This window comes from Solea senegalensis, linkage group LG18 (genome assembly GCF_019176455.1).
Source record: "Solea senegalensis isolate Sse05_10M linkage group LG18, IFAPA_SoseM_1, whole genome shotgun sequence".
Classification (NCBI taxonomy): domain Eukaryota; kingdom Metazoa; phylum Chordata; class Actinopteri; order Pleuronectiformes; family Soleidae; genus Solea; species Solea senegalensis.
Window position 1 is genome coordinate 13,537,140 of NC_058041.1, and position 15,798 is coordinate 13,552,937.

Below are 15,798 nucleotides of genomic sequence, written 5' to 3' on the forward strand. Positions count from 1 at the left end.
GAGGCATCCCAACTGCATATAAAAGCAATTTTAAACGAACAACAAACCAACTTTTCATTGAAGTAAAAGCACACAGAGCTAAAGGATTGGTTGATTTCAAATTTCAAATGTACATGTTTTTTATACTAGTTATTAACAATAAAATAACTCCATCTCAGATTGAGCAATTTACTATTTATTGCGTCTGTCAGCAAGATGACAAAGGAACATCTATATCATCCTCTACCCTAATGACACAAATACGACTTTACTGTTTTACACAAGTTGCCAGTTACACAGTGTTAGGAAGGTGAGCCTTGTTTTTATATACAAATACATCTACACTACATTCTACGTCTGTGAAAAATAAAACACCCACCGTGGTCCCCTCTACATATAAAAAGCGACATGATATACAGTACTTTACAAATACGTAAACAGTATATTTGGCAAAGAGTTGTCAGTGACGTTAATGACGTTATCCGTGGTCTGTTTCCTTTTGTGTCCCGAGCGCGAGGAGCGTGTGAAAGCACAGGTAGTGTAGGTGCAGCACAGTGGTCGGCTATTATTAGTGGTGGAGAGTTAAGACAACAATGGTTTTGTCAGCGAGGGAGAAAAGGGGCAAGGGTGCAGTGAAAGCCAGAGGACACAGTGGGATGCTTCCAGCGAGGCATTCATCAGGAATGAACACCGTGAGAGTCTGTATTCGTGCTCACACTCTTGGTTTTTTTTTTTTGAGAGGAGACTGATGTGAGCGTGATTTTATTCTCATAGTATTTAGAGGGATAGTTCAATTTCTTTTCTTTTTCTTAAAGTGTGGTTTTATGAAGTACTGGCATGAAATCAGCCTTGACTGAGCCAGCCGTGCGCGCTCTCTGTGCCGAGAACCAGCCTGCAGACACAGAGGATCGCACTGACAAAGAAAAACACACTCTAGCCACTCGACAAAAAGCCTCAAAATTTAAGTTTGACTCACTCTCCTGTGTTTTAGTTTGCGGGGACACAGGAGCTGCTTGTCTACCGCTGCCTCATTTGGCAAGTTTGCTTCACTTAGATCATTCGAAAACAAAGGATTTCGACCACCAATGCCACAAAATAACACATTTCAACTTACTGATGGAGGAAGCAATTGAACAGCAACTCCTGTGTTCCCACACTGTTGATTTCCTCTATGGAATTTGGAGTGGGAGAGTAGGTGGTTTTTCCATTTGGAAAAGGCTGTCTAACGGCGAAATGAAGCAATGAACGTATTCCTAGTATTCCAAGTATTCCAAGTATACTGCAGCTAAAACCTGTTTTTCCTTGCGGTTGGCGGCCATATGCGTCTGTGTTGGGTCTCGGTCTGTGAGACCCAACACAACCACACTTAAATACGTGAACTTCCCGTTTACATAATGTAAGTCAAATAAGAACTCTACTGATTATTGCTTATTCTGAGGATGGCAGTTTTCAGATTTAGTCATAAGTTATGAGAAAATGCTGTTTACATGGCAGAGAAATTCTATGGGAATATAACATCGCCGTCTCTTGTGTTCATAGCCTTTAATAGAGACAACTGCACGTCATTACCACCGGATGCCTTTTGCCCCCTTTTCTCAAGAAACAATTTGTTCTATCATGGTCACCTACATTAACACATCCCTAAATCAAAGTTCTACAAGACAAATACAGATAAAGTGAACAACACTAACATATATCCTATGTAAAGGTGTACACCTACAAAAGGTGAACAAACAGAGCTCGGGAAAAAAACTAGTTTCACTCTAAAAACAGTCAGTTCTAAAGCAAGTTTTCAAATGGAGAGTACGACTGTATTCTACTGTCGTTTCAATGACGTCACAGAACCCAGAGACTGACATTTAATTTATCTGAACATTAGTGGGGACTTCAGGTGGATTCCAGTTCAACAAAATCACAGGAGGAAACCATTTAAAGTGGGAGTAAAGAATTTGCCCTGTGCCGATCCTGGGTTTAATTTTAATTACTCAAATCAATCATGAGGTGTTCATAAATCTGAGTTTTCCCCTTGAAGCTGGACGCGAGCAGGAACACGCGGTCATCGATGGAGACCAGCGCGAATGCCCGAGGTGCCTGGATATTCAGCTCCTGAACTGGGATAAAGTGGCCCCTCTCTGACTCCCATTGGAAGACCTGTGTCAGCGAGTAATCACTGCCCAAGATGGCATACTGCCATTTGCCGATGGAGACGGGCTGGAACACCATGGAGCCGCGAGAGGGAAACGTCTGGACCTCCTTGAACATGGCACCGTCCCAGCGCATCACCTTGGAGTCGCCGATGAATCTTGTTAAGCATATAAACAGCTCACCTTGGGAAAGGACAAAGATTTGAAATACTGAAGCTTACAGAAATAAAAGGCAGTTCATGCACAGCAAGAATAGCCAAACGTCCCTACGTTCATACATGAAAGATTAGGAGGGGGCTAAAATACATTAAACTTCATACAGAGCCGATTTATGAGCAGGCTTTAAAGCAGCAGACAGTGACATTACTACTTTAGAATTAATGTATGTGTGACATGTTTAGAAATGAGCTAAAAAGTTGGAAACGCCCTTAAATTAAATGAAGAACTTTTAGTTAAAAGCAAGGGGCGATGTACACTGTTAATCCTGGGAAGTGCAGGGGCGCTGCAACAGGGTGGACTAGCAGATAATTGCCCCTCAGGAACAGTTGATTATGGATTCATCCTCTCTTCTCCCTTTTGTTCAGAAGCACATGAATTCTGCTCAGCATCCTCACTAGAGTGGCATATTTCCACCATAGCTGCATTTTCCTTGGAGCCGGTAGTAACATCACCCATAAGAAGCTGAACTCCCATTCTCCTTATTCCTTGTATAGCGGTTTATATCTGCTTTAACATCTTATTTTATTTTACATTTTATATCCTCTTTTCTGAATGTATATGATGTTTTTGTCTTGTATCTTGTCTTTCTTATGTTAACTGCTGGTTTTGGGATCAGTTAAGTTCATCTGTTTATCAGCTGTTACTCACACTGGTGTCCACTCATATAACACACACTTAATAAGAGCATAATTTAGCAAGACTTTCACTTAAGAAGAGCTCAAACCAGCACTTGGGACCATTAACTCCTCAGGAAAATGTGGAGTAATATATTCCTACTTCTGGGTTGTCTTCAGCCAGCAAACCAAAAGACTATGTCCACTACTTTTATACAGTCTATGTTTGAAAAGCCTTTGAAAACAACAATGTACATAAGTAAAATAGCACTTATTCTAACATTCACTGTCTTAGTTTTTTAACATTGAGGATTCTCGTTGATAGTATTTCATGAAACTAAGCAAACAACAGCAGAGGACAGAGGCTACTTCCTGTATATATGGAGCACAGATGTAGTCTACATTAGAACATAGCATCAGCAATTTACACAGAACTTCCTTAACGTCAATAAAAGGCTATGAGCAAGAAACCTGCAGTAACTCCATGCAACTACTGGAGCTTCCTGCCAAAAACAACCAAGAAGGCTAAGATAAAATGGTAGAAAAAGGAACAAAATAAAACATTAGAAATGAGATCACTGATAAACAAACTAATAAATGAGTTATCTTTTGGTGCTGCACTATTTCCCCTTTGCCTGGGCTCTGCAAAGTCTCTTTAAACGCCCCTGGTGACATGGCTGATTTGAATCTGAGCATTAAAAAACAACAACCTCACACTACGCAAGTACTCACTATTAATCCTAAAGTGTCTGACGGAGAAGACGTCCTCCATGTCCGGTATGTCGGTCCTGCGGTCGAACTGTTTCAGGCTCCTGTTCCACTGGTACACCACAGGCCTCTGGGAGCTGCTGGACAGGATCAGGTGGGCTTTGTTGGAAATCTCCAAATATTCTACATCTGTGTCCCGGTACCACGGGTGGAGTGACTGGTGGAAGTAGAAGCCATTGCCGTTCCATTTGTACACTGTTGTGGAGCCGGCCTGCGACAGGAACACACGCGGAAATGTCACCAGAGATCAACTTTGACTCAAAACACAACTTTTTACAGCTGTTAACGGACCTGTAAATACGTGTTTTGTTTCTGTGTGTATTTAGGGCTTTGTGTGAATGCGCCTGCGTGACCCTAAACATATGTTGGAGCATATGTGAACACTTGGCAATGCCATGGTAATCAGCAGGAGCAAGCGAAAACAATGCTGTGCTGTGTAAAACACCAGGAGGAAAGAGTGGTTGACGCAGTGGGAAGAGAGTTTAAAGGTCCATTATGTAACATTTAGGAGGGTTTATGGACAGAAATTGAATATAATACTCATTGTATAACTGCTTTAGAATTAAAACAGTCGTTTCCTCTTCGTCGCCTCCCCCAACGTCAGTTTTCGCTGCTTCTTTTTTGCCTTCTCTGCCACAATGAACGTCTAAAATAACACCATCACTGCCTTGGTCTTATAGCCGGTACCTGGACCGGCTATAAGACCCAAGACACAAGACTTGATTCTGAAAACTGAACTTGAAAGGCTGGTTTTCTGCCTTAAAAGCTTAATCCTAGAAATGGCTCCACCTACATCATAAAATACATAAACCAATAAATGATTTCCGGTTGTATAATGACAATAAAGATGCTTTCTTTCCTTTCCTTGTATGAAAAGTCCACTGTTGTTTGCTGATGTGCTTGGGTTTGCAGGTGTGTCCATGATGGCACCACCTGTGTTTGCCCACGTGAGCTTCCCATTGTGAGGCCTATGTTACTGAAATCATTAAGGAACCTGTATAATTTGCCCACTTCAAGCCCATGCCCACTTAGTAACCTAAGTAAGCCAATCATGAAATTATGAGGCCCACGTGAACATACTGGCTGGGTAGTTCAGGTGCTTAGTGGAACATGGACAACCTTAGAGCTGTCGGCGATGACAAAGAATGACTCTCCGTCGACCGTGAAAGTCTCGACGTCGTTGGGCTTGCGGATCCTCAGGATGTCGATGTCCTGGATCTTGATGAACTTGTTGGCAGAGGCGTCGCGCTTGTAAATGTGCGAGCCGCCAAACAACTGGGCCACGATGATGAACAGGTGGTTGTCAATCACCATGGGCTTGCAGACGACGGTCGAGGTGCCTATGTGGACAAGAGGAGCGAGGAGGATAAACAAAACACAGTACGCACAGACAGTTGTCGACATGGATTAAGACAAAGGGAAACGGTGGGAACCTCAAACTTAATCAAAGCAAGGCATTGCTTTACAATAAACAATAAATTGCTAAACAATAAGTACAGAGAGTAAGTGAACTTAAGTAGACCACACATTTAATGAGGTGAGTCTTTTCTTAAGGGGCTAAAATCAGTTGTCCTTGTGTCTCTGCTTGCAGCTATGTTTCCAGTGGATGACACAGTGAAGTCAGCGCTGACTATTTGTTATTAAGAGGATTAAGATAAAGCTGTTTTACAGAGAATTATTGTAATCAGATGCCCTTGGGGGCCCCATCTCAGGTCAGGGCCCCAGGCAGCTTTGCTTACCCCTGTTGCAATGCCCCTAGTCATTGTTACATTTTTACTTTAAAGAGCGTTTAACTACACTGACACAATACAATGGATATATACATAATTCCTATCACCAGTCATGTCTTTCCCCTGTAAACAAACACACACTGTAATACTAGACAGAAAATGATACTGCTTTTTTTTCCTCACTTTCAATGGTGTCATAAGGTCTGAAGGTCATCTCAACATGATCCCATTCCAGGAAGCTGCATGTCCCAGCAAACGGTTGGGGGAAAACAACATACTGATCTTTACCAAAGGTGAAGGCCTCCACCGAAATGGACTCGAACTTCAGCGACTGATAGGAGACAAACTCTGAAAAAGTACAACATGACAGTGAATTCCCGTGAGCCCTGTCGGGGGCTCTGAGTCATCCTTTCACACTGATGAATCCTTGCAAAAAAACTAGACCGAAGCATTCTGTACTTGTCAGCTTAAATCTCAGCTACTCAAAACTGTGGATAAGGACAGGCGGGAGACACAGGAGGACAGGGTGAGGTGAGGACACAGAGCTATGGTCCATGTGTTTCCTTAATGACACAAGGGCAGACGGGGAGAGGGTGATACCTGTTGTGATGCAGTCAAAAGAGTCTGGCACCAGGTCATTCATCCTCCTCCCCTGGTGAATGGCTGGACCGCTGCAGTAGATCTCATCCAGGGTGGCATTAGTTTGGTGCATCCACTCCACCAGCCACTTGAGCTTGCAGTCACATATCAGGTTGTTGCCTCGCAGGTCCCTGCATGCATGCACGGATGAAAGGTTGGTTTGTTTCGACATCATTTCATGTCATTTATTATGAACGTTTGGATCATGTGGGGCTTTTTATTCTTTTAACAAAGGCTTTACACTGATCTGCCCTCTGTCTCTCTTTTATTTGGCTGCAGACTTGGTATCAAGCCAACCAGAACAACAAGTCGCTTATCTTCTGATTACACTAGGTTTGAGTTGTTATAGACCTTGGATGATGAGTGTTTTGAACACGCACACACACACATGCCTGTGGAGGTTTGTGCAGCAATTCTTTTGAGAACATTGCATTGACCTGCATTCATTTGGACAGCCTAAACCAGGGGTGTCAAACATCCGGCCCGGGGACCAGAACCAGCCCGCCAGAGGGTCCAATCGGCCCACAGGATGAATTTGTTAAAATTTCACACTAATCTAAACGTAATGTCAAATGCTCCAGATACCCGTGACTAAATGTTTGTGCCTTTATAGATCCAGTGTGTTGTGTAAATAGTAAATTTAGGCATGATATTGTTGAAATTGCACTAATATTTCGCAGGAAATTTCAAATTATCCTTCAGTAAATGTAAAACAAAGGAGAAAAAACAAAGGGGTTCTTGTTGTTCATAGGTTATTATGCTATTATTTTGACACCCCTGGCCTAAACTATACCATAACCAGTTCATATCTAACATTAACCTTAACCTAACCGCAATTCAAATCTTAGATCTTAACTTAACCTGTCCCTCGGAAATGAGGTTCTGCCTCATTAGGACCAGGTTTTGGCCTCCATGAGATTACTGACCCTGCCAAGGTCAGTGTTTATGTCAGAAAAAGGTCAAAAACACAACTGAATGCCAAGGCTTAATTCTAATAAAACCAAGGCTTAATTCTAAAAAAGTCGGCTCAATTTAAGTCAAATTCATAACAAATATTTCCCCATTAGGAACTTCATGTTTGTAAAAGTATCATTGTCTTTGTGTGGCATGCACATCCCATAAAATACTACATACCACTGCACACACTACACAAACATACTTCACATCATTACCCAAACACAAATGACCATTTCCAGGTGGAAAACCAGTGTGTCATCCTTCATAATCTTTAAATAGTGCAAAAAGTAGTGCTAATAAGAGGCCATGGTGTCATGTACAACCATTCATGAGTCTGATTAATGTTTGCACAAAGTTTAACATGGCTCGTTTACTTCTTTAGTTCAGGGATCAGAAAGTAAATCGGATTTTTTTGGGCCAAAACGTCGTATTTTCATCAGGCAAACAGAAACCCACGTAAGCATGGTAACTGTGACTCAGGTACACTGGGTATGTGTGTGTGCTGTACTGTACTGTACTTGTTTGCTAGAAAGAAAAATAACACCGGTAAAAAGGATTGCAAGGATTTCTGTTATTGGACCAGTGACAAGGAAAGATAAGTCCTGGCTGATAAGAACCAGCCAGGAATTGTAAGCCGGAATCTGCATCACCATGTCCAAAGGTCAAGCGTTTCTTCCTTGTCCAGACTACAAATACAGCGGCAGACTTTTCAAATGAAAGCAGGACCTTTAAGGTTCTTGGTTTGTGGGGCTCGACAATGCTGGGGTAGTGTGGACAGCAGCACGATTCCTAACGATTAAAATAAAGAAAAGCAGTAGTATGGATGTAACCCTGTAAGGATAAATAAAGACTGCACTCACACTTTGGTCAACGCTTCCATGCCTTTGAAGACATCCTTGGGCAGTGTCTCGAGATTGTTGTAAGCCAGACTCCTAGACAATGTAAAGGGAAAAAAATATATTAAAATAAAATGTATGTATTACTCGATTGCCTTTTGATGGTTCAGTTTGGACTTTGGAGCAGAATATACAAACTATTCCAGTCCAGTCCAGTCCAGTCACAATCAAATGTCAATCCACCTTTGAAAGGAAGAGAGGGGGTGGAAGACCATCAAGTGCTCAGGATAATATTTTTATAAATCAGGAGAAGGAGGCTAAAGACTTATGGTGCATTCACACCAGGTTTTCATCAGTTATGCTTCAGTTATGCTTCTGCTTCCCAACAAGGTTTCTGCCAGAGTAAACACTACTTAGGGCCTGGGGCGAACAACATTCATAATATTCTTAATAATGTGGGAGCAACAGCTTGAATGAAGTGACACACACACACACAGATTTACAAACTCACTTCCTACAATAACTGTGGAAAATGTTCACTTTATTAGAACATGAGCAAAAACTCCCGCTTTCACAGAATTCGGACGTATCTAATCACCATGATGTGCAAATCACAGAATTATACCCACTCAGGAAAATACAAGTTTCTTCTGTATGCCTCGTGACTACTGCTGTGATATCTAACAAGGGGTTTAAAAGGCTAATTAGCAGCGCACTCATTAAATAAGGGAGAGCAATTCAATCAAGTGCAAGGAGGGAATATCACTTGTTTAATCATCTTATGTGAAGCAGTGGGATATTATCTCATTCCCTTAACACTGCTGTTTTTGCACCAACTTAAACATCTGCTACAGACGCATCCCCCCCCATGAGACGCCTTTCACATTCAGGCAAGACTGAAGCAGAGAGAGAGAGAGAGAGAGATGTGCCTGCAATGACATATCAGCATGACTCACGCATGTTGCATTATTTATTTGTAAGTCAGTGCAGCAGGGAGAGGAAGGGGAAGCCATTTTTTGTTTTGAATTTGTGCATGAAGGCACTCTCCAGACAGATGGGGAAACAGAGCAGAGGAGACAGGATTAGAGCGTGACCCCCCCACCCCCCCCAGTCTGAGCACTTTAATAATGCATTTACTGTGTGTGATACATTCAGGGTCTCCTCTAATAATGCATTTATTCTGGTTTATGTTTTCTGCAGAACAGTTTGTTTTCTAAGCCGAAACAAGGAATGGTCTCCAAGGCGATAGGAAAAGGCATGCTATCCCTTCAGGTGGTTATAAGATATTTGGATTTAAACACTGATGTGGATTTAAGTTAAAGAGGAAAAAAGTGTCCCAGGACACATTGTACCACATCACACAGCATTTTACAAAGTGAAGCTTATTTAGACACAGCAGCTCCTGCAGAGGAACACTTTAATCCCCAAGTTTACAAGTGATGAATAGGAAACGCTAACTGAACAGTACAATAAAAGCAGAGACAGTCATTACAGTGTAGTGAGACGCCGTCATAATGAGTTAGATAGTTAGTGGTGCGAAGGTGTTCTCATAAGTGTCATGAGTCTTCAAGAGTTTCTTGAAGATAGAGGGAGACTGTGCTGCTCATTCCACCACCAGGGAACCATAGATGAAAACAATCTGAACTGAGGTGGCTTTGACTGCAAGGAAGGCGGAAGGGAATGCCATATATCAGGGGAAGCCAGTGGTTGAGAAGGAGCATAAGCCTGAATAGCAGAGTTCAAGTACATAGGTCACTCTATAGGCAAGGGGCAGTGACTTGAGTTTGACCTTTTCGGTCGTTCTGGACCCATTTATAAGGGTTTTCACTGTACATGAAGGGAAGCCAGCCTGAAGTAGTAAAGGCGGAAGATAACACGAGTAAGCCAAGAGTAGGGTGCCGCACTGAGTCAGGTAAGGCCTGATTTTTCAGATGTTCTCACAGTGACATGGCATGACAGCCAGAGACAGGGAATACTTGGCTGGACAGATGAAGTCCGTGGTCTTAGAGTGGTTATAGCAGAAGTAAGAGGAAGAAGAAAGTACACCAGAGATAGTTGAAGTTTGAAGTAAGGTATTATGTGGTACTAAAACATAATCAGCATGTGTACCCTGAGAATATTTTTCACATTATCTTGTCATTAGGTAGCCTTTTCTGACTGGAATATGAAGTCTGTGTCTAAAGTCCATGGAGAAAATCGATGATCACAGCACACAGGTGTTGTTGATCCACTGCTGCCTCCATCATTATGTTCAAATATCTGGTGTTAGAAACCTTTGATTTAGATTTACTTGATGACACTAACTTACCAAATGAGGCAGCAGTAGTCCAACAGCAAAAAAAATGCTGTTTTTTTCAGTCAGAAAAGGATATAATATTCTTAAAATATTGTAGACTTCATTTGGCATGCACGGTGCAGCCAGTGCTCACGTCATACAACCACCTGTTCACATATAGCTGTTTGATAACTGCTTAACTGGACCATTCATTTAATGCAGGAACAGTGAAATAAAGCGAGGATATGGATTTTCTTTTTCATAGAAAATCCATATCTTGGTGTCCTCTGTGGAGGACAGCAAGCAGGTTGTCCTCTCTAATGCGTCTCACACCAATCTGATATTTTTAATACAGTTCTCTTGCCTGAAAATATCCTAAACCTCTCACATCTCTGCACTATTTTCTCTAGTTTGGCACAATATGCCCTAAACGTGGAAGAGGCATGGCCAGATAACAGTCACTTGCTTTGAGCTTGTATTACAACTAAATTTAGCCTTGACCTCGAGCACATTCTCAACCATGTTTAGTTTTGACACACTTTGCAGTGCAGGGAGAGAGTTCACTGAAATACTCAATAAAACCTTTTTCCTGTGCTCAGATTGTATCAGGAGGACTTTTATTTTGAAATATGGCCACTTTTTGTACTGTAATTTTTTACAGCTGACAGCTAATGTGCACCCACTCACCCATTAATTTAACTCATGAATTTACAAAAAAGCTATTTTATGGAAGTAAAAATCACAGACTTAGCAGGTTCTCTCCTCCACTAAGTCAAAACAACATCCAGGGACACCATGATCCGCCTCTGAGCAACCTGATCCAGCTGACTCTGTCAGCCAGGAACCTTGTGGACACGACCACTGGCAGCGAGCACTTCTGCCTGCTCTGCACTTCAGACAATGACAAAGTGATCCAGCCAGTGAAGAGGACATCGGATGCACCGTTTATGTCAGAGTACCTTCAATATCCAATTACGATTTATCAGTATTTCCTCTTCAGAAATGATTTACGTGGCAAATTTCAAAGGCACCTGCTGCAAAAGCACAAAGAACTGGTAACGAATGAATGAAAGAGAGGAAGAATTATGGATATAGCAATAACAAAAATACTTACAGATGTATCAGTGTTTTAAGGCCCCGGAAAGCGAATGGGGATATGGATGCAATTTTGTTGTTTTCAATAAATCTGTGGAGGAGAAGTATTTTATTAGTATCTTTGAACAGATAAGAGCTGATTAAAGCTGAAGTAGGCAACATTTTTCCGGTGTTCTTGATCAATAATTCCTTGATGGCATGTCAGCATAACGTGAATCAAGTGATGTGAGAGAGACTAAGACTTCTGCACCTGAAATTCAGACCCACTATGGGGGATTTTAACCAATCACAGAGCAGCACACACAGAGAGAGGGTTCGCTCTCATTGGCTGCTGTACTGAGCAGGTGAATACTTACAGATATTCAAGATGTGGTAAACCCAGAAAGGAATCCTCATCTATGAGGTCCAATGAGTTTGCTGTAAACAACCTGTGAGGGAAACAAACAAAAGATATTTGGTTTGTGCTTTAAACATGAATATATAGTCATTTGCAGCTATTTCCATCTTTATTTATACCTTTTTTTTTACATACAGTATGTGCCTTTACTTTTAAGGGTATAAGCAATATCTATTGCACTTCTGTTGGTCTTAGGGGAGGGAGTCCTTTTCCATGACTTTCCATGAGGTTTCTGCATTTATATTTTTCCCCAGTCATTTTATTTGTTTGTGTTTTTGCACATTTGTCAAGGCATAAGGACGAACGATGTCTCACCATGTGAAAACTGTAGGGCGTAAACCGAATGTTCAAACCACTGTCAAATCTGTTCACACGATGGTGTTTAGATCTTGTGTTGCCTGGCATTATCCCCATGCTGCACACAGGAAGTGGCTTGTTTTATGTCAACACAGATGAAGGCAACAGCAGCATTGCACGAGTAAAGTGAAACGGCTGCAATTTCATTTATTTTTTTAGAATATGATGAGAAACAGAAAGAAGCGTCCTTGAAAGGTTTCAGAAGTGAAATCTGCTGTCATTCAGCAGTTGGATGGCCTCCATAGAGCTGACCAGCCTCCAGATATACACTACATACTGTATTAAGGACTCATTCTGGAATGAAATACAATAATTCATACAACCAGGTCATTGTATTATAAATTAATTAATTATAAAATCATCTTAATTCTACCCACTGGACCTTTAAGCCTTAAGGCAATTTCTGACTATGGCCTACACAAATAAACTGATGCTCGAGCAAAACATTTAACAATGCATGCAGAAAATCAGTAATGTACAGTGGATTTTCATCTATGCGGATATGATTTTATGATTTTATAAAGGCCTTGTTGATAATTTAAGTCAGCTTCTCTGTCCTCAACAGCACACGCACACATACACAGCTCCCTGCTGTTAGTTGTTGTTACCATGTGGTCTATTGCATAATCCTGACACCATTACAGAGAATCTCCCTTTAAAGCAGCCTCTGAACAAGTCCACTGGGGGAGACCCTTCCTACAGCACACAGAGTAAAAACATAAATAGATATAGATACACAAACATACAGTCCTAGTGGTTAAACTTAAACTGCCAGAAGGGGGAGCCACTTTAAAATGTCCTGTGACACAAAGCTATTTGCAAAAATGTAAATCGCACTTATTTTAGTCATTTTCAAAAATATATACATACAATTACATTCCACACTTTGAAAAAAACCCAACCTCTAAATAAGTTGAAATTCGTGAATAATTCACTTCTTGCCAACATACAGTGTTTTATTTTGCCACAAGGGGGAGCCTGTGTCTTTGTATTCTTTCCAGAGTGCCATTATAAATAGAATAGAATAAAAATACTTTATTCATCCCCAAGGGGAAATTGTTTCGACATAGCAGCAATACAAGAAAATATTATAAACATAAAAAGTAAAATGTAAAATGTACAACAGTGGGAAAAAAATAGTGCAATAATAGAGGAATGGCATAAACAAATATTGATGTTATTTAAGATTCTTGTTTTTCAATTTGAAATATTCACATAATATATTTATCCTGTGTGAGCTGCATATAAACTTTTAGATTCTTACCAAAAATATCTGATTATTTCACTTTGCTTTAGAGTGATTTTAAGAGTTTAAAGCTGTTTTTGTTATACAGTTTTTACGACATTGTTATTTTTGTTATCAGGGATGATTGATGACAGGACAAACAGACAAACAGACAGACAAACAGATGGACAGACAGACTCACAGCAGTTGCAGGGCAGGCGTGTGAACAAAGCTCCCTCCGGTGATCTCACTGAATCCAGACTTGACAAAAGATCTGAAGGTGAAAGTAAAAAATAAAAATGAGATATTTAATCTGCATTTAAAGGCATGGACTTAAAATAAAATATAGAATGGCTGAGCTGCAGGGGGACTTACAGTGAGACGACATCCGGGGGGAAAGTGTGTGGCACGGATCGGACATTCTCACACAGAGCGTTATCTTTGGTGCAGATGCATCCAGTCGGACATCTGGGCTGCCTCACCCTCCGTCCCTCCGCTGCTGACACCAGGCTGACAGCGGCGACCCACACAAGGAGCATCCGTGCCCTCCATCCTCTCCCTGGGTGTCCCATCTCTCTTCTGTCCCGGCCGGAGGAGGACTGTGTCTCTCTGCCTGTCACTTATTACGCATGCAACTACTTCTGGAACAAAAAAAAGAAGAAAAGAAAACGCAGTCTTGCGCTGTTTCCTGCTGCTTTTGTTGAAGTCTCCTCGTTTATTCTTGTTTGTTTTTAATGATGGGAAGCGGCTGTTGTTTGCAGCCTGGTCTCTATGCGTCCTGCGTCTCAGTGGGAAGGCACCCGTCCAGCGGATTGGTTCTGCAGGGCGCAGGATTGCAAATGCGGGACAGACATGGCACACATGGGACAAGTCTGAGGTTGTTAATCATGTAAAAAGGGAATCATACTAACGCCCCATGTTCAATAATAGCTCCATAATAACAACAACAATAATAAACACCCGTTAAAATTGGTCTATGCCTGATTAGTCTGCTTCTTATTCAAAGAAGTTGTCTTGACTCAATGCTGGAGCCATGAAAGGAGGGGGGTAAAAAAAAAAAAAAGACAAAAAAGCGTAAATTCCCGTGAGAGAGAAAGAGAAGGGGAAGAAAGAGAGAAAGCGAGAAGGGTGTCAGAGGGTGGGGGAGGCCCCAAGGTGCGCTTTTTTATCAGCGGTGCCAGACCATTATTTATGCGCGCTTCAGATCCGTGCGTGCCTAATGGAGAGCCGCCTATTCATGAGCTGTGTGCAAAATGCACCTGCCTCACTCAATTCAAACGCTGTGTCCCCCCCTTTTCATCCCTGCTCTGGCATAATAATGACCTGGACTGAGAGCAGAGGATGAGTGTGATCCGCCATGGCTTCAAAGTAAATGGATAAATACATACATAAACAAAACCAACGCATTAATTACACTTGAACAACTGCACAATTACATAAATAGTGCAATGAGACGATTTTTATTCAACAATTTAATGTTAAATGTAATCCTTTGTGCTCCACATAATAGATTTATGATCATTCTGCCTATATTATATCATATGATGTTATTAGAAGAAGGAAATAACAAGAAGCTTCATATGTACTTATTTATTCATTTATGGACTCATTTACTTCATTAATAAAAGACAGAATAACAATATATATAACTACTTGCACCTGTACAGGCATACATCAACAACAACAAAAAATCAATAGAAATAAAATAATTGATGTTAATGGCAACAAAAATCAATATAGATTGAGTCAAACATGTGGATTTACTGCAGTCACCATTAGAATAAGGGGAAAAAAAGAATATTGATATGTTATTCATTTATGTACTCAGTTACCTCATTAAAACAAGACAGAACAACAATAGATTAAAATACTTGCACAACAGCAAAATGAAACAAACAAATGATGAAAAGAGTAAATGATTTTTATAGCAAGAAAAAAAATTTCAGCCAGTCTTACTGTAATAATCACCAATTTTAGTAGAATTTATTTATGGAGTTATCATGTATCTTTTGTTTATATATTATTCCAGTGTTTTAATTATCAATTAAAATCTAATGAATGTCATGTTCCATACCATCATCCATTTAATTAAAATTAATTGTTTTATTTTAAATAATGAAACTTGGATAAAACAACATCATGAAACAGTGAATTTTACCAATATTAGTTTTTCAAAAAAAAAAAAAGTTAAGCATAGCTTTTGTCTGCAACAGCCTCTCTGTCTTCAGCACCACATTGACTGCTTTGTGGAGTTCAGTGGGTTGTGGAAAAGTCAGGAAACACTGGACCTTTGTTTCCCACACTGAGGTGAACTCTGACCCCTGCGGCCTCCAACAAGAATGACCCAAACCACTCAATTATATGGAGACACACAGTGAAAGAAGCCCAATAAAACCCTCTTTATTTTCTATCTATGATTCAAACACTTACATGTGTCCTAATGCATGTGCCGGCGGAAATGAACCATGGTGATTCCATTTAATCTTAATCAGTGAGTGTAACTGGGTCATTTCCTGTCAAGTGTCTGATGTTATCTTTCGTATTCAATTTGCAGGAGGCATAC

General features: G+C 40.8%; 2 protein-coding genes and 1 long non-coding RNA gene across 3 annotated transcripts in view; all 3 read right to left on the minus strand.

The window, feature by feature from the left end:
* Positions 1-15,798, minus strand: part of fkbp10b (FKBP prolyl isomerase 10b) — a 261,449-nt gene that overhangs the window by 125,818 nt on the left and 119,833 nt on the right. The gene's annotated exons all lie outside the window — the stretch shown is intronic.
* Positions 155-13,923, minus strand: lgi1b (leucine-rich, glioma inactivated 1b). The gene is made up of 10 exons (XM_044013468.1): positions 13,611-13,923; positions 13,438-13,509; positions 11,613-11,684; positions 11,276-11,347; positions 7,911-7,982; positions 6,055-6,224; positions 5,638-5,802; positions 4,844-5,064; positions 3,689-3,935; positions 155-2,306 (listed from the first exon to the last, which is right to left on the minus strand). The coding sequence occupies exons 1-10, from the start codon at positions 13,805-13,807 to the stop codon at positions 1,957-1,959; spliced, it is 1,638 nt and encodes a 545-aa protein (XP_043869403.1). The 5' UTR covers positions 13,808-13,923; the 3' UTR covers positions 155-1,956.
* Positions 14,944-15,782, minus strand: LOC122759036. The gene is made up of 2 exons (XR_006358225.1): positions 15,666-15,782; positions 14,944-15,563 (listed from the first exon to the last, which is right to left on the minus strand). It is a non-coding gene; the product is annotated as an uncharacterized LOC122759036 (long non-coding RNA).

Coding starts and splice junctions, on each gene's coding strand:
- lgi1b (XM_044013468.1), bottom strand. CDS start 13,807: ATGGGACACCCAGGGAGAGGATGGAGGGCACGGATGCTCCTTGTGTGG. Junction 7,983..11,275: donor CTTAAAACACTGATACATCT/GTAAGTATTTTT, acceptor TACATTGTCTAG/GAGTCTGGCTTACAACAATC. Junction 5,803..6,054: donor TTTTGACTGCATCACAACAG/GTATCACCCTCT, acceptor GTACTTTTTCAG/AGTTTGTCTCCTATCAGTCG.